This window comes from Anopheles moucheti, chromosome 2 (genome assembly GCF_943734755.1).
Source record: "Anopheles moucheti chromosome 2, idAnoMoucSN_F20_07, whole genome shotgun sequence".
NCBI classification, from domain to species: domain Eukaryota; kingdom Metazoa; phylum Arthropoda; class Insecta; order Diptera; family Culicidae; genus Anopheles; species Anopheles moucheti.
In genome coordinates, this window is record NC_069140.1 from 96,508,710 (window position 1) to 96,535,002 (window position 26,293).

The 26,293-nt window shown below is 44.3% G+C and overlaps 1 protein-coding gene across 1 annotated transcript; it reads right to left on the reverse strand.

Annotated features, from left to right (window-relative positions):
- Nucleotides 1–8,757: 8,757 nt before the first annotated feature.
- LOC128299696 (FHIP family protein AGAP011705) lies at nucleotides 8,758–25,879 on the reverse strand. Its single transcript, XM_053035730.1, has 11 exons — nucleotides 25,662–25,879; nucleotides 24,334–24,993; nucleotides 16,742–16,944; nucleotides 16,356–16,640; nucleotides 15,868–16,264; nucleotides 13,979–14,179; nucleotides 12,853–13,891; nucleotides 12,600–12,778; nucleotides 12,209–12,527; nucleotides 11,085–11,123; nucleotides 8,758–9,789 (listed from the first exon to the last, which is right to left on the reverse strand). The coding sequence occupies exons 2-11, from the start codon at nucleotides 24,535–24,537 to the stop codon at nucleotides 9,338–9,340; spliced, it is 3,318 nt and encodes a 1,105-aa protein (XP_052891690.1). The 5' UTR covers nucleotides 24,538–24,993; nucleotides 25,662–25,879; the 3' UTR covers nucleotides 8,758–9,337.
- Nucleotides 25,880–26,293: the final 414 nt, after the last annotated feature.

Below are 26,293 nucleotides of genomic sequence, written 5' to 3' on the forward strand. Positions count from 1 at the left end.
GAATCCGAAGATCAAACTATTTATTCTATTAAATAAACTTTTATTAGACAGACAAAAACACTGTCCACAAAACACTTTATATAAAAACGTATGTACGTAAAAGCGTTTAGAAGAAAGCGTCGCCGCCAGCAGATGCTGATCGCGCCTCATAATTGCATGCGGTTTTGTACTGAGTACAGACGACGAGCTGAGCTGTGAAGGTGCCCGAAGGACGTGGACTCTGCTCAGCATAATAAGATACGGATAAAGAGCAGTACTATAGATGTTAATATAACATGTCTTCTCTCTACTAGCTCACGAACAAATCGGTCCATCAAGTATCGCTGTCCGGGCGCTACTGGCGTATTGTTCGAACCGTAGTTTCAGATGCTGTTGTTTACCTCATAGTCTGCTGGGGTGATGGTAGATCGGGCCGAGTGGGTTCCTCCATTGGCGTCACCGTATCGGGACGCTCCGTCTCCCGGCTGGTTCGTTGAATGTCCTGGCAAAGCGGTAACTCTTCATCGCACACGGTTTATTGTCATGTGGACGTGGTTTGCAGTCTGCGTCCGATCTGGCGTAAACACAGTAAATCGATCGATTTCGTATCGGAACCCGCTGGAGTGGTTTACGGCAAGTAATTGGAAACAAGTGCCACGTACCAATCCACTAGTTGAAGGGATACGGATCATTATTGCAGTCGTGAACAATCGGTTCGTGCCGTTTGCCAAACGCGTGTCGGAGGCACAGTTCCTACTTGGTTACACCCTTGCCAAGATGGTAGCAGATTGACTTGCAGCACTGTTTGCCTCCATCACTTGTTGCGGAGCACACGGACCAGTCTGTTAGCTTCCAGTAGTAAGTGGATTCAGCGGCGGATCAAACGGTATCCGGAGTAGGCGGTCGCCGTGTTGGGGGCCCCAAACAATTTGTACCGATTGTGCGATTTTTGAAAATTTAGCAGCAGAGTTAATTTATAGCACAAAATCTAATTAAAAAGGAAACAATTTGATCGAAAATATCCTTGGATTTTATATATCCTTGGTTATATAAAACATTTGTTTTTCTATTTGACTAGCTATATCGGCCCGGTTACACGGCTACGCAAGAGAAGTATGCAGTGTATTCAAACTCCTTCTTCTTTATCGGCACGACATCCTCAGGATATTGAAGCCTGCCGTTTCTGGCTTTTTTTACATTATTTACCCGTGGGATAGTCAGTGCTGCGTACGGAGGTTTGGTGGTCCAAATGATTTTTTTCCGTGGTCCTGTCTTTTGCAGACCGGTTGCGCTACCCATTCGCCATAAAAATGTAAAATGTCCTGTCTGCGTGTTTCGGAACAGTATTGTGGTGGAGTATTGTGTTTAGTACTTCGATTGTCACAATTTTTGCAAGTTTGCAAGCCGGTAATGATGTTATAACCGACACAATCTGTCAGTGTACTACGACATAGCTAGCATTGAGATGAAGGATCCGCCCGCAATGATGGTCCAAGGACAATCCCTACGAAAGATGTTTTGTGGATCGATCGATCAGATCTGCTACGGTTTGTTGAGCACCAGTAGGATCTATCAACCTCGCGTACATTTTGCTTCGAAGCTGTGCCTAACGTTCTCGCATATATTTCAGACGCTGCATTGCAAGCACCTTGCTGTATTGGTCGAAACAGTTCTGCTGGAACAGCCACCCGGCACAATGCATCTGAGAATGAGCGATATTCTGCCAGGATATGCAATATGCGGCATATTCACGTGTAGTAATTTGATTGGATGGATTTTACTGCGCTTTTCGATTTCTCAATGCTCCCGCCCATCCTTCATCGTTTTTAAAATTAAAGGCCCCAACTATAATTCCGCCCTGGGCCTTCAAGGGGATTGATCCTCCACTGATGCGCGGAGACTTCAAGGAAAGGAAAAGCGATAAAAATAAGATGCAATGACAACTGAGATGACCGTGTGCTCCTCTAGCATTTGTGAGCTGGACACTAAACACTAACGGTGATTAATTCGTTCCGTGTTGGGCTCTGTTCTCCTCCAACAAAGATTGTCATCAAGAATAAAGAATAACCATGTGGGAATTCGCTACGAGTACACACTACCTTCACAACACAGTAAAAATCAATCCACTCAGTGGAGGATCAATGCCTTCCGAGGGTTCGTGGAGGCCCTTGAAATGAGGCAAAGCAAAAAGCGCAGTATGAAGGGGCCCCTGAACTCACTTTGAATCACCCCATGGGAGGGTGGCCTCGATCAAATTTCGCCAGGGGCCTCTTGTGATACCTTTCGGGGCCCCCTCCAGCATAAGGAGAGGGGGTCTATGTATACACCTTTAACTTCTACACAATTTTTTTGGGGCCCCCAACACTCCGCTGCTGGGCCGGACCAGCCGTACAAGTATTTTACAAGTATGACCCTAAATGTATGCAATAGAAAACACAAATCTTCATTCTCTAAATGTGCCCCTAAATGTATGCAATTAAAAACACCGATTTACATTCCGTAATTTAATTCGGAAAATTTTTTCTAGAGGAGGATTATAAATACACTATTTTATTCTTCGGATGTCCGTAACGTGCGAGAAAGGTGAACCCAATTGATGCTGGTTTCGCGCTGTTTTATCATCGAATATATCAAATATTATTGCCACTGAAAATTTCGTACACAGAGAGAAAATAAAGAACATATTTTACTCACTATTATAGAATTTATCTTATAAAACACAACAAAATCCTGGGCACGGAAAGAACGAACGTAATAGCGTAAACGCAATGATAAATAATTGTGTATAACATGGTCTGTACAGGGACTACATTGCGCCACCTTGGGGGGGATGGGGGGATTATTGGATGATTTGGGAATCGTTAATATCGTTCTGAAACAAACAAAAATCACTGTTGGTTAGAGTTTCCCTACGTTGTGTATTTTTATTTCTCCACAAATTGTCACCTCCTGGGTTCGTCACAAAAAGAGGATGATTGATCCCTTCCCCATCCTTATATACCCTAATTTCCTGCAAAGATGCCCCCCAACACTAGTGATGGCCCAACCACTAGTGATGGCCCAACCGCCAGTGATGACCCAAAACACTAGTGATGGCCCAACCACTAGTGATGGCCCAACCATCCAGTGATGGTCCTAACATTGCGGCCACCAAAAAATGACCATTTTTTTTTTTTAATTTCCTTTTGTTACATCTCTCTCAAAAGGCAGAAGGCTTAGCTTCGAAACTGGTCGTTTGTAAATTCCTCGTTTAGTCCTAACTGTAACAACTCTGACCACATTGTCCTTTCCCGGATGGACGTCTATTATTCTTCCTAAAAACCATTCCCCACTAACCCTGTCCTCTTCCTTTAGCATAACCATCTGTCCCTTTGTCAATGCGTTTGTCGACCTATCCGGTTGATAACAGTTGTGTAATTCGCTGATGTACTCAATGCGCCACCTTCTCCAGTGGTCTTGTACTAACTGTTGGATTTGCTGGTGTAACTTCAACCTATTAGTAGGAATCTTCAACACATCTTGATCGGGTAAAGCTAGCAAGGGAGTACCTATTAGGAAATGTCCCGGTGTAAGAACATCGAGATCACCGGGATCTTCTGACAGTGGTGTTAACGGACGCGAATTGAGTTGTGCTTCCACCTGGGTTAGTACCGTATTCATATTAACAAACGAGAGCTGCCTATCGCCTAAAATCTTCTGTAACGTTTTCTTTGCGGACTTGACCGCCGCCTCCCAAAGCCCACCGAAATTGGGAGAACGGGGTGGTATAAAACTCCACGTGATTCCTAGCTTTATCGCTTCACTTGAAATAATCGACTTTGCTTTCACATTTTTTAACACGCCATACAACAGTAAAAGCTCCTTGTTCGCGCCTTGAAAATTCAATCCATTGTCCGAGTACACATGACTCGGCAGCCCGCGACGAGAGATGAAGCGCCTAAAAGCAGCTAGGAAGGCATCCGTTGACAGGTCCTCAACCAGCTCAATGTGTACTGCCTTAGTGCAGAAACAGACGAAGATACAGATGTATGCCTTTTGCGCCGCCGCCTTCCGATGAACCGGCTTCAAAAACACGGGACCACAATAATCCATTCCCACGTAAGAAAACGGCCGAGTAGGTGTAGTCCTTTCCGCAGGCAGCTGACCAATGGGTTGCAGTATAGGTGTAGGATTAACCTTAAAGCAGGTCACGCAGCGGCGACAAACAGCATTCACTACCGCTTTTCCGTTCAGGATCCAAAATTCTTGTCGCACCAGAGCCAACGTCAGACGGGAACCAGCGTGCATAGCCAAATGATGATACGCATCTACCAAAATCTTAGTGAAGTTTCCTTTTGCCGGTAAAATCATTGGGTGCTTGGCTGCATATCCAATAGGAGCATGCTTAAGGCGGCCACCAACTCGAAGTATACCTTCAACATCAAGGAACGGTCTTAGGTACTTCAACCGAGAAGACGCAGCAACCTTGCCGCCTTTCGATATAGCAAGAATTTCATCAGCAAACTCCTTCCGTTGAAGCGTTTTTACCAACAATTTCACTGCGTCACGAAACTCTTTATTCGTACACTCACCACGTTGATGCTCCTTTCCGAGACGGATACGGATAAATCTGGAGCAGTAAGCCGCTACTCTGACGGTTTTCCAGTAAGACGAAAACTTGTCCAATAAGAAATGAGCCTCTGCACTCTCTTCGGACGTCGTTAGCAACATAGTCTTTTTCCGCTCTTGGTTCGCTTCGTCAGGTTCATCTACCACCGTCGTATGATTCCAATTTTCTTCACCCGAAATGAGCCAAGGAGGACCTTCAAACCAGCACTCATTTTTTGCTAGCTCTAGCGGCAACATCCCCCTCGAAACCAGGTCAGCAGGGTTATCCGTTCCCTTGACATGTAACCACGGACAACCTTGACAAATCTCCTGAACAGCAGCCACTCTGTTCGCCACAAACGTAGCCCAAACATACGATGGAGATCTCAGCCAACAAAGTACAACAGTCGAATCTGTCCAGAAGTAGCTCGTTATTTGGGGAATCTTCAAAGCTCGACACACAGTTAGCCATAGATTTGCGCCTAGCAAAGCACCACACAGCTCCAGTTTTGCCAAACTAATTCTTTTCAATGGTGCCACCTTCGATTTAGCCGCAATGAGTGATACCTTTACTTGTCCGTCGTCGTTTTCCGATCTTACATACAGGCAGGCTCCATAAGCTTTTTCCGAAGCATCGGAAAAACAATGCAATTGGACCCTGCGAGGACCAGCCAACAACACAAATCGCGGTACACTAATGTTCCTCATGGTAGGAAACTGATCGATGAACAAATTCCACTTCATCTCGATGTCTTTGCTTACAGGATCATCCCATCCGGAGGTACTTATCCATAGCTGCTGCATGAGAATCTTCGCCCAAACTACCACAGGAGCAACTATTCCCAACGGATCAAAAAGGCGAGCAATCTCCGAACAAATCATACGCCTTGTTGGAGATCCACTCTTGTTCGGTTGTTTCACTTCCACTCCAATCTCATCGCTACAAGGTTTCCATAAAAGCCCCAACGTTTTCACCGAACACATTTCCCCAATATTCACGACATCCGGTATTGCAAGATCCTCGACTGGCACATCTGACAAAACTGCTGGCACATTCGACACCCATTTTCGTAATGGAAACCCGCCTCCGTTTAATATTTCACTTAATTCCGCTCTCAGCTGTTTTGCTTCCTGAAAGGTGTCCGCACCACTCAAGAGGTCATCCATATAAAAGTCCTCCTTGACGACACGCTGTGCTATAGGAAACCTTTCGCCGTCATCATCAGCTAGCTGATGCAACACTCTGGTCGCGAGAAACGAAGAGGGTGCCAGTCCGAAAGTCACCCTTTGTAGCTCATATTCCACGGGTGGAAGCTTAGAGGATGATCGCCACAAGATCTTTTGTAACGGTGTATGAATTGGATGCACTTGCACTTGTAAATACATCTTTTCGATGTCCGCGGAAAGAACTATCGCATGCGTGCGAAACCGTATCATTATTTCGAATAATGAGTCTTGTATCACAGGCCCGGTATACAAAAGATCGTTCAACGCGTATCCGGAAGTTGTCCTAGCGGAACCATCAAAAACGGGACGTATTTTTGTAGAAGTACTGTTTTCCTTCACCACTGGCCTATGCGGAAGATAACATGAAAACCCGTTCGAAGTTTCGTTCTTAATTTCTTTTAAGAATCCCTTTTTAACGTATTCGTTTAACACGTCATTATAGCCGTCTTTTAAGGAACTGTCTCTATCGAGCTTCCTTTCGAGTTGCTCCAGACGTCGTAACGCAGCTTGCTTTGAATCGCCTAGCAACTGTTGGAAATCCCTCTTCAAAGGTAGCTTCACCACATAACGGCCACATGGTTCGCGAGAAACACTTTCTTTAAATTTGTTTTCACATTCTTTCTCTTCCTCCGTCAGTTTCGATGCGGTTCTCACTTCTTCCAATTTCCAAAACTTTTCTAACGCGACCGCTAAGCTATTTCCTATCAAAACGCTATACGAACTTGTCGATTGTTCTTGGAATGGAATTTTTCCATATGGAATCCACCCGAAACTTGTGCTCACGAACTTTAGTCCATCGATTTCACAGAATTGCATTCGATCGTTTGTTTTATGCAACTCATAAAACACTTCCTGACCAAGAAGAATGTCGATTTTACCTCGTTTATAAAAACCAGGGTCCGCCAATCGCACATCACTAGTGATTTCCGGTATACCAATTTTCAAAGAGTGCAAAGGTTGTTCACTGGCAATTTTTGGCAGAACAATGAACGATACTGTTCTCTTAAAATCACTGTTGCGAGACGCTATTGTGGTTTCCACTTCACAAGACGCCTTCACCTCCTTGCCCCCAACCACACTAACACAGATGTCTGTGCGCTTTCCACCTATTTCCAGAGAACGATACAGTGCTTCCGTCATCAGGCTAGCTTGTGCGCCGCCGTCGAGAAGCGCGCGCGCCATTGTCCACTCTCCTGTTGCTTTGCGCACAAGAATCAATGCCGTAGACAATAGCTGATACTCATACTTGTTATCGCTTACCTTACCCGAGGACAAGGTAGTCACATTAACTTCCGTTGAAATCGAAGGCTCCGCCTGCGCCCTATTTTCTACGGTTGTATGGGTTACCGATGTCGCCTCACTTTCATGCAACAAAGTATGGTGCTTCTTTCCACAAGTGCCGCAATTCCTTTTAGACTTGCAAAAACGACTAAGATGGCCTCTCCCAAGACAATTCCAACACAATTTGTTAGATTTAACAAAATCCTTCTTATCGTTATTAGCCATACTCTTAAAACGCTGACACAAATACAACGAATGCGACTCTTCACATGCTTGGCACTTCGACTCGCTACTGGCGTTCACTAACACTTTTACCGATTGCTTTTTTGACGAACTTTCCTGAACGCTTTTATTTCCAGACATTGCTTCCAACAAACAATTAGCATTACGCAGAAATTTAAGCAATTCCGAGTATCCGGATTTCGGATTTTCAACCACGTGCTTCTCCCATTCCTTCTGCGTATGATCGTCTAGCTTCAACACTATCAACTGTGTGAGCAAAATGCCCCAACCATCGGGCTTTTCTTCTAACTGTCCAAGCATTTTCACGTGCGTTTCACAAACATTTATTAACGATCGCAAACCTTCGGAAGTAGAAGCTTTCATTTTGGGATATAAAATGAGCTCGTTCACATGCTTCTTTTTAATCAGATACTTATTTGCGTATCGTTCCACCAAAGCCGACCATGCGACCTCGTAACCTTTGTCACTTATTGGGTAAGCCTGCACTATGGTCAAAGGCTCACCTTTCAAAAAACTTCTCAGATAATAACCTTTTTCCGCGTTTGACAATGTACTGTTTTTATGTACCACTTCCAGGAACATGTCATGGAACGATGTCCATGCTTCATAACCACCGGAAAACGTGGGGATCGTAAGCTTTGGTAGCTGCACTTGTTTCTTTTCCTGCTTAATCACAGGCACTGACAGCTCACACATATTTTTCGCGTCCAGTTTCTCAAGCTTCTCAGCCGCCTTGAAATAAAGGTACTCGGTTTCTTCGAAACGCTCCTCATCACATATTCCAAGCTGTAACATTTTGAAACTCGACCACGATGCTTCCAAAACCTTCCTACGCACACTAATTTCTTCCTTTTCAGCGACTTCTCGTGATTCCACAAATTTTAGTATGCGTTGCATTGTTCCCACCAAACACTCGCACTTCTTCTTAAGAAGATCGCCTTTCTGTTTCGAAGTAACTCCTTCCATCTTCGGATCTTCGATCACCGTACTACTCCCTGACCCGAATCCTAAGAAATCTTCTTCACTAAGAATAGTGTCTTCCATTGTTTGTTAAACTGCTACACTTTTGCTCTGAATCCTGGTCCCACGGTACCAAATGTTGGTTAGAGTTTCCCTACGTTGTGTATTTTTATTTCTCCACAAATTGTCACCTCCTGGGTTCGTCACAAAAAGAGGATGATTGATCCCTTCCCCATCCTTATATACCCTAATTTCCTGCAAAGATGCCCCCCAACACTAGTGATGGCCCAACCACTAGTGATGGCCCAACCGCCAGTGATGACCCAAAACACTAGTGATGGCCCAACCACTAGTGATGGCCCAACCATCCAGTGATGGTCCTAACAATCACTCTAACGCAATCATTGCCCTAAGCGCCCGCGGCGCTTCCTATAATGTTAATTAGTTACGTATGTCTACCATATATATATATTAGTTACAGGTTATTGTGGTTTGGCCTTTTTGCTTGTTCGTAAGATTAGTAGTAAACTATTCGTTTTGTAAATCGATGTATTGGCGTAAGCAAGGATTTCGATTCAAATTGTCGAAAAACAACAACAACCTACTTTAAAAATCGGAATACGGGAAGAGAGTCTTTAACACAAACTGTCTGATTTACGTTTTTTTTTTTGCTCGATTGCCTCACATTTACAAAGAGCCCTTTATGGAGGGTGTCCTTTTTTTGTTTTGTTTCTAAAAAGATTTGCACACGAGTTTTTAAAACAATAGGTTCGATGTAAAACGCATTTACGCGCCAGGTTAAATTAATCTGTTTCCTCTCAAATTAAAATATTCTCTCCGCTCCATTGTGTTGTAGGGAGTCTTATTCTCGATTGTTTTACAAACGAAGTCAACAACGACGTACGAATAAGACGGAATTCGCTACGATAACAAAACATCATCTACACGCACACACTTTTGTTATTACTTAATTAAATCACAAGCTTTTTCGTTAGCGGGCTAAACAGTTACTAAGCACGATCTCGCGTTCGGTATGCTCGATCGGCATCGATTGTTTTGTCTAGCTAGCTGATCGTGCTGGCTGCTGCACCTGCTCCGAAAGCATCATAATGCACTGTTCCTGCGTTACGGCGGACAGTTCACGTAACCACTCATCCAGCAGGACGGCCCCGATGGCAAGGTTTAGCTGTCGCTCGCTACCGACACTGTAGTTGGCCAGCCCATGCTCGAGACTGCTGCTGGCGTGATCGTTACCCGCATTCGCTCCGATCAGCCCGTTCGATGGTGTCGTCGTGTCAATCGACATGAACTGTGTTTCGGCTTCGCGTGATTCACGCCGTGAGCTACCGATTAGCAGACCGCTTGGTGGTGTTACCGGATGGTTCCCGGTGGATGATCCTCCCAACTGCTGGTGCTGCTGCTGGTTCGAACCGGACCCAACCATCGACGTGGACGTAAACGATTGCGGTTGTCGACCGTTCGGTGAGTGGTTCATTCCATTACTGCTCGATCCTGATGTGTGACGGCGTGCGTGAAGAATGATACAAAACAACAGTTAAAGCCGTGACCCGTATCGTTGCGGCGTCGCAAATTGGGAGAAAGATTTAACAGAGCACATCAACTCGCTTAAAGCAGCCAAAACAAGGGCTACGAGTGAGATCAATCACAGCAAAAGGAGCGTCATTTAGGAAGGAGGAGTTGATTAGTACCTATCAATCATGCCGACACTACGGGGATTACGGGGTTTTGTTTGGTTCAAGCCTTGAATTTCATCAAACCATCTACTTCTAGCCGTACCGAGCGGGAATTAGTACTAATTAATACCAAACACTACAAACTACACACACTACACACACGCACATGCATGCACACGGATTTAGTGTTTTATGATGAAACGAACAAATAGTCAAAGAACCCGAAACACAGGTCGTTAGGAAGGAAACACAAGCAACACAAAAATGGGTCCCTCTGGCGGCATGCTGTATTATTTATGTGGCACACGGATCGGACATTACGGCAAGTAATGGTAGTAAAGATGGGACCGAAAACAGGGGAGTTGGGATTCAGGTTTTTAAAGGTTTATAATTTTATGGCCTTGAAATTGGCTTGTTCGGTTCGGTTTTATATTTTAGTTCTATTAGATCTTTTGCTTCCTGCGTGACACTATAAAGTTACTATAATCAACAAATCTGTAGCTTCTGATTATCTACATGCGAAATTCGGCCTTTCGGAGTATCAAACAATAATTAATAATCAATAATTACAATAATGAATAATTATTAATAATTGGGAAACAACATCACGTAGAAAAGAAATGCACATAACCGGTTCGTCCGATATCAACACTCATTTACTCTGATTTAACGAACGAACTACTCAACAACTTTTCAAACGGATGGAAATAGTGATGGTAACTAGAAGAGCGATACATTTCTCATTTCCTCTCCTCTTCACAAAGGGTCACAAATTAAGCTAAAGATCTAACAGTAGTTTATCGAACGATCGCATTACTGATAATGACACTGTGCCATGCAGGAACTAATGGAACATTTCGTTTGGAGGTTTGCATTTCCGCACACAATGCTTAACTCACTTATAACATTCTATACACATGCACTATGTATGCAAGTAAAACTAACTCAAGTAATTGGCAAGCAGGAAGAAGAACCACTGGATATTACGGTTCGAGGGTAACAACAAGCAATAGAATCGAAACCGAAACGAGAGAAGTAAAAACACAAAAATGGAAGGAATGGAACGGAAGGGAGCAGAACAGATAACAAATAACAGTAGGGTATGATATTTACCGGTAAAAAATTCAACTATCTGTGCTAAACCCGATGAAGCTGAATGAGGAGAAACAAGATGAATATTGATATGTGGCATAATTATAATCATAACTCGGCGGCATCATTGTGATGCATTTGAAAGGGCAGTTCCGCACAAACGGTCACTTGTATATGGAAGGGTGAGAAAGGTGTGGTGATGGTCGCACTAGCTACGTTTCTCCTTTTGCTTCCCCTCCCTGCACGGTAAGCAAACCGGGTGGCGTTAGTTGTTTTATCAATCAACAAGAAACAGTTATGGCCGCAGACATGAGGGGCGGCAAGTGTCGTTAATTCGTATGCGTTTGTTTTGGGCGGTGGTTTTAGATACAGTACAGTCCGTTTGCAGCCGGATGTGGCACCCAGCGCGCGCGCACGCGTTCGATACAGTGCAAAAAGCATCGTGAGTTTAGTGACGAATGCAACGATAAGCCAAGCGAAAAACGCAATCGCGTGTATGTGGATAGAGAGAGAGAGAGCAGAAGCCGATGAAACAAGGTGTCTAAAAGAAGCTACAGTGATGGAAAAGAAAAAGAAATTGATAATAATTTCTAAAAAAAAAACACAACCGTAAAACGATACTACGCGCGTGAAGGGAAATAAACTTTACAAAGGCTCCCGAAATAAAATAAAACGATCACGCAATCGGGGTAGAAAACTGTGATGTATAATTAAAAATAAGGTAACACCATCGGAAACGACACATGGATAAACGATAAACACGCATGAGTTGATCGCGAGTTGATAAGATCGATGTTGTGGAGAAAGAAAAAGCTTCGTTGGCGATGGAAACAGCGAAACAAAAAAAAAGCAGAGCAAACGGAAGCAGAGAAGAAAAGAAAGTAACAGATGATGATGTGCTCTCCTTCCACGCTGTGATCGCAGTTTGTCGAAACACACGCAGAAGAAGCAGAAGTAGTAGTAGAAGAAGAAAGACAAACGCTAATGAGCTGTGAAATTGAAAGCAATAGTGAGTGAGTGTCCATATGGAAACAGGGCAAATCTGTAGCGTAAAAGTGAAATACTTTTCCGTGCAGTTTTGCTTTGCCGTTCCACGAAGTTTTGTGTTTTTGTTTTTGAATTTCGAACAAACCAGGACAACTTACCCACAGAACCGGGCCGCCGGAAGATGTTAGAGAACGAGTTGCTGATGCTTTTGCGTTTGCCATCCTGCCGCTTGAACGGATCGTATGAGGAGCTCGGCGTTAGCTGCATCGGTGTCGTTTGCGACAGGCTGGACGTCATCGAGGATCCGCCACCGTTCAGCAGCTTACCGCTTGCCGCCGATTCGATCGCATTCTTGCGCATATTCACCAGCCGAAATTCGCGATCAACTAGAAACGATCGTGCCATATCGACAATCTCGAGCGATTCGTCCGTGTCCGGTAGCTCGGCGTCGATTTGTTGTTTCAATATCTTCAGCACCTGCGGTGGACAAATGGGCAGTAATAAGCAGGGTGCAGGGTTCCGGTAAAGCTGCACTAAAAGGGCACATACCTGATGGAAGGACGGTGTGTCGGATGTGGTTGGTATGTCCGGACGTAGCAGTATCGAGTGTAGCAACGGCAATGGGAAAAACGTCAAGTGACTGATCAATCCCGTGAGATGTAGATTCACGTACAAGCAGTTACTTGTAAATGTTTGCAATTTTCCCCAAATCGCTGTTAAAAAGGGACCTAGAGTTTGGTGCAGAAGAAACCACATTAAAATACATCCACAAATTGCATGCTAAAATATCTCCACTAATTACCTAAGCTAACTGTCCCCTGAGCGAAAAGGTCTTCCGATAGATCCAAATCACCCAACGCTTCTTCCCGTACGCTCGATACCTTCCACGCGTCAATCCGCTGCTGTTGTTTCAGCTGCGCAAGATCCGGTGGTGCCGCTACCGGTGCCAGTTCGTTTGTTGCTTGGGAAAATACATTCAAACTTTCGTACCCACTGCTATCACCGATCGACTGTAAGCTGTCAAGCTGTTTGCCACCGGACGGAGCCATCGGTCCACCGAACATTATTGCACTGGACGCCGTCGAGCTGGTCCCCGTTACAGGCGCATGCTGTTGACTGTCGCACTCCCCTATACCGGAATCGATCGAAAACTCTCGAAGAAAATCTTTTATCATCTGCACCTTCAGGGCACGGACATCCTCAGGATTAACGATGCTGTCGCTCTGGCTACTTCCACCACCGTTGCCATTCGTGGCGGGCCCTACACCCGCCGGTTGGGGAAGCGAAAAGTTGGCTTTACTTAGCTTTTGGTAACGATACACGTTGTTCCACTGATCACAGGCATGCTTGCATTGTACGATGCGATTGCGTGCATCGAGCAGGTACGCTTGGTAGTTCGCTAGCAGTGTTTCGCCCGTCGACGTGTTCATCCCGTAATGGTTCCAGTTGGCACCGATCGTTTTGCTAACGTTAAGGTTGGCATTATTACTGTTACCACCACCGTTGTTGGCGTGGTTGTTGTGGTTGTGGTTGTTGCTCGCCCCGAGCCCATGGGTACGATGGTTACCCAATGGTGGTGCGCTTTGGCCGGCGGTGCTACCGGAGCCGATACCGCCATTGTTGATGCTCAGCACACTGTTCACCTTCTTCATGATGTCCGGCGTAATGTTAAGGAAGTATTCGACGGCTTGCGTGTACGGATCAACCCGATTGATTTTGTATCGATGCGATATCGGTACGTGCTTGCACTGCAGCAAATACTTCAACATGAGCTCGAGCATAATGTCCTCACAATTTAAGCTCAGCAAACTGTCGAACAGTGAAAGAGTCACCATGCATAGCTACAAAAGAGTGGAAGAATAAAATGAACCCATTAAAATACATCTGAACGCTACAAACGCTTCATGGCGTTTGCCCGTTGTACTCACCCGCGAATCGTTGCTGTTTAATCGCTCAACCAACACGTCCAATATTCGTTGCCCGTCGAACTTTTCCTCATCCAGCAGAAAGCGAATCACCAGCTGTATCAGTCCCGGTTCGGTGATCGATCGTACAATCAGATCGAAGTACGCCATTGCCGATACCTGCGACTCAACGTTCGTCTGGAATTGACCTTGCCCTTTAAATGTCTGCTCTCACCCAAAAAAGGATTACGGAAATGGTGCACACGAGAGGTAGTTTGGTTTGTGTTGTGTTGCGAGAATTGATACATAGTTTTGTTTACGTTTTGTTAGGCAATGACAAAGTTTTGTTAATTTTAAGTAGATGTTTTTTTTTAAATATTTAACGTTAATCTCATCGCATCGCACAGGATGAGGAGTTCGATGCATAAACATTGCCAAAGTTCCCAAGCGGAAACCGGTAGCACATTCACAGCATTCGAGGCCAAAGATGCAACACACGTTTCAGCGCAATCAGATAAACGGAGCAAAAGGAAATGTTGAAAAGAGCCGCACAAGAAGATAAAAGAAAACGTAAAACCCGCGAAGGAAACACGAAAAATCATCAAAAAATATATAAAAAAGTAAGATATTCGATCAAATTATTTCAACAAAACGCGAACATTGTTAGATCATAAGCGAACACAGTGAGTAAGAGAAAAGGGAAATACGCAACACGCGCGTCGATCGGGAGAAAGGAGATAAGAGTTCAAGAAGTGAAGTGTAGAGAAAGGAGACAAATGTAATAAAAAGAGAGAAAAAGAAACGTAAAGAAAAAGAAGAAATTAAATAATTAAATAAAAACACATACAACGTTCCGGAAAATGCAAGCTGGTGAACGCAATGGGTTTTACAAAAACACACGGTTCAACAACACGAGCATGTGTGGGAAAACAGGATAAAACGGAACAAGTCTAAACATAACTTCCGACATTGAGGGTGACGGGTGCCAGCCGAAAAACAACGAAATAACATAAGTAACAAACGAAAATGGAAGGAAGGCGCGCTATCAACAGATTTTGCCGGATGAAAGTTGCCCAACATATTGTCTCATCTTCCGGTGGGCAGTACAGTAGGGGGCGAGGGTAGGGAAGTTAAGGAGGACGGAGTGGAGTTTGATAGAACGTGAAAATAGCGTACACTACAACTATTGCTGTACAACAGAAAACAGAAAGATTTATGGTTGTGTAACCCCTTGGTGGTGCTTTCGAATCGGTGTGGTGCTGCGTGAAAGTGTGGTTCATGTTTCGCCGTTCGTGTGTGTGTGTTTGTGCTGCTTGTTTCGGTAGGCATGGGGTTCCCAAAAATTGGCAATACGTATATGTATTTTTGTCCACATTCTAACAGCACCGATTTTGCTATGTACAAAGAACATGAAAGGATACATGGTTCATTTTTGCTTTGCCTCCCCGGCATAAAAACACAAACAGAGTCAAAAGAAAAGCAACATGTAACGGAAGATCGAGTGAAGATATCGCCATGGTAGTGTGATGATAAAAAGCAACGATACGATCGAGCGTCAGGCGAAGTCGGTGCCGCAAAGTGTATCGGGGCAGCAAGTGGCAAATGCAAACCACCGTAATGGCGAATAATTGTTCTGCCATTACCGTGCCGATACCGATGCCGTATCGTACGCTTCGCCGTCTGCTGTGAGATTAGTAACGGTTCGATTACGATCCGTCGGAGATCGCTCGGATCGGATGAAGATGCGATGGAAAGTTTGTGTTGCTAAACAGCTCGGTAGGTGGGGAGGGTGATTAGCGATAAGTAGGACAAACGCATGTATATGAGAGTCAAGCGCAAACCAAACATCGATCGAAACAAAAGGGGTTAGTGCAGTTTGGTGCTTCCATTCGGGTGGTGACGGCACCATTTACCTGTAGAATCGCCGGTCCAAGAACCGGCACCAGGAAGCCTTGGTAGAGGAAGTCAAGCAACTGCTGGCGAATCATCGTATGGGCAACCTGCACGACCGCGTTACAAAACTCCAGCGAGTTCATGAACAGCGTCAGCTCGGGCATCTCCGTCACATCGTCCGTCGTGATGCGATACCAGTCGATGGTTTTGATTTCGATCTGGTTGGGCAGACGCGAGTACAGACCGCCGAGTCCGGTTACCAGTACCGGACAGATGGACGAGTACGTTGCGATGTAGGTGCCAACGTTGGAGTTTTTCTGCGACAGCGCCATACAGAGCAGCAGCGCATCGCGTGCCTGATGACCCAACGAACCTTCCCGGTGGACGTACGGTATCAGCAGCGAGAAGATGATGAAACTGTTCGGAGGGAGGGAAGCGAAATAGATGAGATGATGAGGTGTTAGGTTAGTTTAGCCCTCCCGGCGATAACCTCCGTCCACGGACTTACTTCGTGTGGCCACCGTTGCTCGAGTGGTTGCTTTGCTGCGTTTGCGTGGTGGAGAAGAAGAACAGATCGAGCAGGTGCACGTTCTGCATCAGCACCACGCACAGTTGATTGAGCAGTATCACGAGCCGCTTCTCCACGTCCGGCGGATAGATTTCGTTCTGGCTCGAGGCCAACAGTTTTAGCAAAGGTCGCAGAAATGGTTCATGCACCAGCAGCTGATGACGCGAATGGCTGACTAATTGTTCGTACAGCTTCAACTGTTCCAGCCGTACCGCGTTTGCATATCTGGAAGCAAAAAGGAAGCGAAGAAGGGAGCGTGTGAGTAACATTGTTTCTGTTTTTGATAAAAATCGCTATCGCTTACTCTCTGCCGTCTGCCTTCTTACCTTCCCGTTTTGATGCCCCACTCGTACAGCTTGTCGAGCAGGTTCTCACTCAGCAGATGCTCCAAACAGGGCGCGGGTGGTGCTGCTTGACCAGGGAGGCTGAGTTTGTTACAGTGGTGAAGTTCCACCAGTAGCAGCGTTACCATATGGTCCAGATGCGTTACCACACCCAGCACATCGTCATGCGACTGACTTCGATAGTTCTGGGGAAATAGGAAAATAAGAGAGAAGTTACTACATATCAGTAAAACAGTTTTATTACGATTTAAATAAGCTAAATGAAGATGTTGAATCGTTTGGAAACATTTATTCATCCGAAGAGTGATTAAAATAAATAGTCAACTCTTAAAAAATTTTTCAGTAAATCTATGATTTCTTAGCGAGTCAATAATCAATGAGGCTACATGAATCTTCAAAATAGAATCTAAATCGGCTTCACCCACCACCTCCACACTAAATGGTGTCAAAATATGTATCTGGCTTATATGAAATTTAAATTGCAAAATTAACAGAGCATGGAGATGGAAATGGCCATTTCAGGCACAATGTTACCATATCCCCCACAATTATCGCCGCTGTATAATGGTTGGAAAGCAAGAGTGGAACTGGCAACAAAACAAAAGAATAAACACCACACACCAAGGCGCGCTGTGATGGTGCTCGATATAATTTTTATTTAATTTGTTAATAAGGAGAAAGCGTACCGCGCCACGTTCATCACCATCATTCGCCATCATCATCATCATCAGCGTGATGATTAAACCACGCGGTGTAGTGGTAAAGCACGCTACAAAAACACGCGCAATATTTGAGCGCCGAACGTGTAACGTGTGGATTCCCGCGTGGATCGAAGCGCGTAAATGCATAATTGCAGGCCGATTTGCCAGCCCACCAACAAACAAACACACCCCACCTGCGATACTAAATTTTCCCACCGGCGCGTATGTAGACCTTGACGGGGAGAGAGAGGCCACAGTCAAATGAAATCGAACCCAAACAAATCGAATCCTTCCTGCTGCGTCGTTTGTGCAGCGGAACCGACCGCACAATAATATTTCCTCTACGCAGCAAACATACAACTTCCATCTTTCTGCCCACATCCTGATGCGCAGCCGTGCACGGTGCGATGAGGCACAGAAATGTTGCCCATGTTGCACTGCTCGTTCGATGGCAATGTTCGACATGTTGTTCGTTGGGTTCTGTGTCGTGTCGGCACTTTTTTTCTAGTGCAGTAGGTTGTTGTGCGCTATCAAATGGGGAAGCGCAAGCCAGGGCCAGCGTTGTGCGCGTACTTTCTTTCCGAATGTCTGCGAATTTTCATAAAGTTTGTACCAGGGGAAGAAATGTGAGCTTCAACGCATTGTTAATGGTCCGGTTGAACACATATTACGCTTGTTCGTGGGGTTTTGTTTGTTTGTTAATTAATTGTTTTTTATTGAAATTTTCAAAACAACTATCCTTCTAGTAAGCCAAGCATGTATATTGTAGTGTTGTGGAATGTAACAGCATTCAAAGTAGAGAATCTTTCCTTAAAGAGTCTTTTGCATAAAAGCAATGCATTGACTTCACAATTGACTAACAAATGCAGGAGTTTTTTTATCAGAAAACCCTAAATTTCGTACTCCAATAAAGCTCTTCTTTTGGGATATTAAACAACAGAGAGGAAACATTGAAGAATGGCGGGGTTTTTTTTATTATTTCTATTTAATTTATTGATTTTTTAAACCCCAATTTTTCATACTTTATAATTTATTTTTATTGTTCACAACTTATGTTATTCCCAAACAAAAATAAACAAGTGATCGTATATGTTATGTTACGAACTGTGATAGAACTAAAATCATTAATCTTTAAGCGGAAAATGCTAAGAGAAATGTAAAATTCTTATTGTAAACCCCAACTATATCCACACCGGATAACGTACAGTTATTCACTTGCACCAAAGTCAAGCTAGCAAACTTGACCAACAGTTCCCTCAAGAAAGCTCTGTATGTGATCACACTTTGCTATAAAAAAACACATTTTTTCCAAGAGTATGTTACAAAAGGTAGCAATTATTGTAGGTAACCATCATTATGACGGGCGAGGGCGATCGCGAACGACCGCGTTCCACCGCGACAGCGGAGATGGAAAGTGTGAGAGAATTGCACGCCAAGATTGCGCATGATGAGTGTGATGTCTGGTATGATGATCGCCTTGCTGTCTAATGCGAGATGATCTGTCCGGTGGCACTCGTGTGAACGCGTCGTACGCGACACGGCGATGTGGGCCACTGGCGAGAAGCATGAATTCATTATGCTGAATTGCGAAAGCGAGCTTACACATTCGTGCGCCAACTGTCGACACATCTCGATCGATGGATGTAGCGGTGCGACTTTTGTGGAGATAATAAGCTTAGAAGAGAAATTCTTCCTCACAGCTTTAGTGGCCCCGAAGAGCCCTACCATTTCTTACATTTTCTTTGACTCTATTTACCCCTAGTTGGTTAATCAGAGATGGATTTACCCATTACGGAGCCCCCAGTGGTGATACCTAATGGGACGCCTAACCGTCTGCCATGATATAGACAATCTAATATAAGTAATATTTGAAAATAAATAAAAAAATAATTTCAGTTTTATTAAGCATCATTTAATATGCTATGCTCTATTCATATTATAATTAGGTTAATATAATAATAATGGTTCATAATATTCCCCATATTAAGTTATATACATCTTTGTTAGTTTTAACGCCTCTGGGAAATTTTTCTTGAGCTTTGGAGTATGAAAGGAATTATTTATGAGTTTAAGCAACTTTTTGATAAAAAAAATCCTTCCTTTAGAAATCGAAATGTAATGCTTTCTGGAAGTACGTCTTGCTGCTACACAACTCGGGACCCTCCTCTGCGATCGCTCAGTCTGCTTCTATGGATAGTTCATCCTGCTTACGAAGGATTGATTCGAATGGGATTTTGACCCGGTCCTGTCATGTGAAGAACGACCTCAGTAACAATTACACCACTCCAATAAAGTAGAACAGCCCCCTGGAAACCCCTTAGAAGAGATAAGATTAGCCGTTGTATGTTCCATTATCACTATTTTAGACCTTATCGGTTCCTATTCGTCACTGGAAAGAGTGCACCAACAAGACATTAACTGCCGTGTACTGACTGGGTGATTAAATCTACAAAAAAACATGTTTCATGATCCATTTTTCCGAGCCAGACCTGCAGACTTTTAAATTTCCGAATCTTTTAAAGTCGACGGAATGCCGCAAGAATGGCAGCGTGTGATCGAAACCAAAGCAGGAAACATTATCGCGAAAAAAACCACCCACACCGGTGGCTGGTGTGAGGTTTTAATTAATTTAAAACAAGAATAACCAATGCTGGCAATCGAAACGACACACCATTCAGTGAGTCGCTGAAGCGAGCACGGTTGATTAACATTATTTCAATTAACGCTTCATACTCGCTCGTTTCTGGTTGCTTATCAACACAAAGGGAACCGGGGGTTTTCCCAGGATTGTGGGTGTCCACAGCCCAGCCACACCCCGTTTTTTTCCTTCGCTCCATATTTTCCTTCTGTTTAGATTTAAATAATTCATTCGCCATTTTGTGCCGGCACGGTCGAAAAGGCTTCCGGATTTGTGTCGCGCTGCCAATTGATGTTTGCGCAATGCCATTGTTTGCCCCACCGGAGAAATGGTGGTGGAATGAAGAAATTCTCCACACATTGTTCACACTTTTTTTCGGCAAATGAATATTCTCCATCCCCGTGGTAATTGCGACGTAGAATCGCACACGATTTAGGGGCTGTATCTTTAATTGGCTTATAGCGTAAGCGCGCGTTTTGTTTGCGCACTGCTGTACATCAATTGAGATGCATGTTTTCTTTCTGTTGCTTCTGTTGTTACTTTTCCGTGTGAGATAGTTTTCTTTTCGCAGCTTCGAGGTGAGTGTCATTATTCTTGCACGAGTGCTCTCTTTCGGCCATTGTTGCTCTCACCTACGGTAACAATTTTTAATTGGCCGTGCGTGGGGTGAGTTGAGTATCAAAGCACAATACAGATGTGCGATGGGGAGGGTTTCGGTCGCCCAAAGATCAACGCGCTGAACAGAAACAATAGACACGGCGGATGGTACAAAAGTGCACTGAAGGTGTAAAATGGTTGCATTGTGGCCAGACGTTTCACGTTACCGCACCGAATGTTACGCACATGTGCGCCCGGGGGTGAAATGATCTGTACGGCCAGTGACCGTCGTTTGGCGATGGCGATGATGATGGTGTTGGGATCAAGCTTGATCGACACGTTGAAATTTGGAGGTCTTGTAGACCAGGGGACTCTAAACTGCGGCCCTCGAGAGGCTCCATCCTCTGTACAAATGGCTCCCAACTACGGCAGCTTCATCCAATGCGGCCCCTTGGACTGAAAAGCTTGGAGACCGCTGATGTAGACGAATCGAACAAGAGCATCTAGTGTTATGTAGCTCCAGAGCAAGAAAAGGCTTTTCTTCTTCAGTTTATGATAAACGATCATGTCCAGATCGTGTAGTTTTGAGTGCATCCTCCTAAAACCATGAGGTGTGAATATTATTAAAAGATTTCTTCTAGCAATTGTAGATAAAAGTAAGTTACCTGCTTAAGTTATGTCTACAGAATTCATCCCAACAAAGCGTTATCCGATTGTGATCAATCGGAAGCAACTGGTAATATATGACAATATAATATATGGTTTCCTGAATCAGCATTTGCGAATATTTCGTTTTGGAGTCAATAAGTTTCTTGGACCAAACAATGAGCCTCAGTTCTGGCGTGATCTGAAGAGTACTCTTCTCGTGGCATCTGTAGAACGCTGAAAACTGACGTGTAGACCCTCAATATTTAACACTAACATTGGCCTTCTTGCCCAATGGCATGCGGTTCCTCCTTGCCCAATTGTCACCGATCTGAGATTAGAGCCCACAGATCAGGTTTTGTTGACAGATCCCATGACAGCACACACTCTTTTCTCACCCAAATTATTATTCTTCGCCAACGCAACGCGTTCTGCTTCGGTGCGGACGACGTACGCTGCGAGATGATGATCGCGTGTGTCTGGGGCCACAGGGTTTGGCAAAGAAATTTCGCGATGCGTGGGCCACGACAGCGTCTGGTGTGGTTGTGTTCCGGACGGTCTCACGCATTACGTTTTCGCCCGGATTCGAAAGTAAACCAATGGCACAAACACTGCCGATCGGCCCATGATGTGATCGTGCACGCATAACCATTTTTCTTTCTCGGCCAGTGGATCAAAAACATTCGGAATCTTTTTGCTAATCGCTAAAACCACACAGGAATATTGCCTTTTTTATGCGTCGTGTCTTTAAAACCGTGGAAGTTCTTGGTTGTTGAGCAACTTAAAGAAGCTTTCAACTGTAATTTCCATACACCGTAGGTGAAAGTTTGCATTGAAACACTGGATTTAATGATCGAAACCAAAAAAAGCAAAACAGCATGACAACAATTGAGCACAAAATGGGCTTCCTGTGAAGCACTTCCTGGTGCCAGTTTGCAGTTCCGGTGGTATAGGAAAATGAGTTACAGCTTATTATTCACGCTACAATTAAAAATCTCTTCCCTGCTTGCGGAAAGAAGATATTAGCGAAGCGCTTTGTCGATGGAGAAATTAATAATTTTTAGCTACAACATTAAAAGGTGTAAACATGGTGCAGACTTCCGGTCGGCGGTATTGAATACTTCTCATCGTAAATTAAGGCGCCCGTACTTGTATTAGGTTTGGCAAACATAATTTTGCGATGCAATAGCGGCACTGTTATCTAAATCCCTAACAATTCCATGAAAAGAAAAACACATGTTTCAAACACATTCCTACGCGCTGCAACGCGGGTCTGCAGTCCCGCTCGTTACGATAATCCTGCTTCGGAACAGGCAATTGTTTACGCAACGTCTTACCAACATGATAAGCTTTGGGGTCGCGCTCGAGAAAGGTGGACATGTCACCGGAACACACTTCCCAAACGAGTTTGCTTCTCTCGTAGCAACTAGCAAAAAGCAAAACAGAAATGCTCCCCTGCCATTCGCAATATCATTATCAAAAGGAAATGGGTCTAAGAAAGTGTACCGACAGCAGGCATCATCATTCGCGTGATTCGCATTATGCTGCTGGGGTATGATGTGGTGCATTTTTTCGCGACCACACATCAATGCGACGGAATCGATGAAAGGCGATCGTTTGGGAGGGGTTGGATGAGGATGCCGGAGGAGGTTGGAACCGCACCTCACACGATCTATTCGCCGGCGATCAACGAACCGCGAAGACGTCCGTGCACCATAACACGCGCGCCGCTGATGGCATTTGGTGAATGTTGTTTGGTGCGGTGTTGATGCTAGACGCAAAACCCTTCCAGCTGGACAGCTGGAGAAAACGGCTTTAGACGACTCCCGCCGGCCGTCGACGGCATCGTCACACGCGGGATGGATTGCTATTTAATATGCCGAAACGATGTTGATTGACACGCGGTAAAGGAACGATTGGCGAAGGGAAAGCATAACCAGGTTGGGCTTTTCTTTCCCCGTTGCGAATCGCTTTGCAGTCAAATGTGCCAAATAGGCATATAATTGGAAAACAACAGAGGACTTTTTAAGGTGTGTTAAGATATTTTGCAATGTTAAACTCGGGTGGACGAAGAGATCGCACGATACGTTTGTTAAAACAACGCCTTAATGAAGGCTAGCCTTTTGGAGTGCATCAATGAAACAAAATTAAAGACAGAAAATACTGTCGATCGTAAACACGAGGAGCTGTGTGTAAAAGTATTACATCATCTACTTTCTTGCTTACAATCCGGGGAGTTGCTGCCTAAACTAATGACTTTACAACAGCAGCGGAAAGTGTTGTTTACAATACAAGGCCATCAAATGTATCATGTTACTTTTTTTTCCATCCAAACAGAAAGTCCTTCAATCGTTTGATCCGGTCGTGAATTTTATGTTTAACGTATGGCGTATATAGGGGGTTTAGACGGCGAACTTATTGGCTGGTACTTTAAGAATCGTCACGCATGACTGCAAACACTTTTCTCGATCTCTTTGATGGCATTTTCTTTGAGTTACGCTGCTTCCTAACGCTGGCAAGTTGTAGGCTTCGTAGACGATTATAGACGAAATAGACGATTCGTATACAAACAACACATTGTGTTCAAAACACAAAAAACACAAAACAAGAAAGAAATATTTGGATCTTTGATAGTTTCAGATGTTTAGTGGGATCCAACGATCCAAGATCGTCAAAGCAATACTTGCGATTCAGACAACATTTGTAGTTCTTGACTAGCTTTGAGCAAATCGAGTCAAATATTGAAGAGACAGATCGGTAAATTGAGCCAAACAAAACAGATCTGTTCCATATTCCCGAAGACAATCTTATACATCATAATCGTGCGATCGTTTGCACTTCAAGCCAAGCCTTTCGGTGTGATCTTAAAATGATTTTCAATATTTCATCTCTCTAGCAATAATTGTGCAGTTCAGATCTTAATTATTGTTCCTAAAAGAAAAACAGTGCAAAGGGGACATTTGTAACATTAGAACACTTTCTTCCATCCCTACCTCCGATCGCTGTATAATCTCGTACGCTTGCTGCCAGTGGATGCAGAAACTGTCGTAGCATGCCTTGGGATCGCATTCGGTTGCATCGAACGGGCGAATAACCGAAAGCCCACCGCCCCCGGCACCGGAACGCGCACGGTCGTTGGCGCTGTTGCTGCTTTTGCTGAAACTTTGCCGCAGCGGGCTCGATCGTAACCAGCTCATCGTAGTATGTGCTTGTTGATTTTATTCTTCTGCTTCTATAAACCGTAAATCGTTTCTTTTCTTTTTTTTTTCGTTCGCTGTGTGTTTGTTTGTTATTCCGTCGGTTACTTTGTCGTTCCGCTAGTGCTTCCTTTTTTGAACTTTGTTGTTGCTCGCATCGACCACACTTTCAACAGTGTAGTGTGCGTTGATGTGTTTCTGCTCTGGTCCCGTTCGAATTTTAAGCCGATCGCAGTAGCTACAGCTCGTTTGGCCGTATATTACACAACGGTGCTGCTGACCGAGAACGGTTGGTCGTTTGGCGCACAGGGTACGAAACTCGCGAACAGAATACACTAATCCATCCGGCAGCCATCGAAAGCGTATTTGCGGGAATTGCGTTTAGTAACTAATTCCTTCTTTTTGATATTGCTAGCACGTAGAACACATCACTTTGTTTGCACGTTGCAAATCATCCTATGAAAAAGAACGATAGAGCAGTTTAAGCATTACGCACTATTTTTCATCAAAATTTCTCATATTGCAACCTTCGTAGGGGTTGTAAAATTACACTGCTACGCTCGCACACACACACGATAGAAAAACACAAAATGAAACAGGTGTCTGAAACGCACCTTGCATTAGAATATAATGCAAATGCAGCGCGCAACTGAGGACACGGAAGGAAAACACACGCTTCCGCAGTGGGGTGCATTCCGCTGCGTATGCATTATTGCTCTTGCCATTCACAACATAAAAACATTCCCGTTACGTGTTGTTGTTGTGTGCCACAGCTTGACAACATGATTAGGGTAGGGTGGATGGTGGCCAAAGAAACGGTGGCGCACAACGCTCAATCAAACGAACACTTGGAACTGGTACATCAAGCGCACTAATAAATAGACAGATCGCTAAGCACGATTCATTCTTTTCCATTCACAACGGCGATCCTACTGCATGTCGTCATCACCTTGGCACGGCGCGAGAATAGGTCATACAGATTGAGGAAGGAGCTCACGCAAGTTAAGCATGCATTCACACTTCCTATCATCACAAACAAATGCACCATACGCAACAGAAGCAACCCCCGCACTGTTTTCTCAACGTACGCACGAAAAAAACTCCTACAAAACTACGCAACCTACCAACAACCCCTGATTAGGGCATTTACTTTCTCCAACACTACGCATAAAAATCTGCACTTTACACTTGACGCGGGGTGCACTTTACTGTTGCTCGACGTTAACTGGTTCGTTCGCCATCCGGTGCACACATGTTTGCACCACACTTCCTGTGCAATTAATCAGCAAATGAGGTATTTTAGGCAAATTTCTGGTTTTTCCTTTCGCGACGATCAAACAACATCGTTCCTCCTCAAAGTATTGCCATTATTTGTCGGGTGGAAGCTGACAGCATGTCAGCAAGCCACCCAATGGACAAAAGTATGACATGCGTTGTCACGGCAACAGTCAACATGGAAGTGAAACGTCAAAGCTTTTTTCGGCTTATTTACTTGTTTTATTTCAGAATTTATAAAGCTACATATTAGATGATGTGCCAAAAAGGATTTCCAATAAATTTATCATTTTTAAGTGACCTGAAACATGATGTTTTGAGCTGCCTTTTAAGAAGGGTGTTTGGGTTGAAATATTGCATCCCTGTGAAAATACTCACCTACAAAGACTATTGTTTTTAAATCTCGTCCATTCCTTTCCCCTTGCTCGCTAAATATATTTATTTAGTTCTGCTTAAATTAATTTCTTATCTTCTACAAACG

Bases quoted from the DNA above. Each gene is read 5' to 3' on its own strand.
- LOC128299696 (XM_053035730.1), bottom strand. From the start codon at position 24,537: ATGAGCTGGTTACGATCGAGCCCGCTGCGGCAAAGTTTCAGCAAAAGC. The intron at 12,528-12,599 runs GTATGTGCCCTT...TGTCCACCGCAG, and splicing joins ACACACCGTCCTTCCATCAG to GTGCTGAAGATATTGAAACA. The intron at 11,124-12,208 runs GTAAGTTGTCCT...CTCCTCATTCAG, and splicing joins CCGGCGGCCCGGTTCTGTGG to CTTCATCGGGTTTAGCACAG.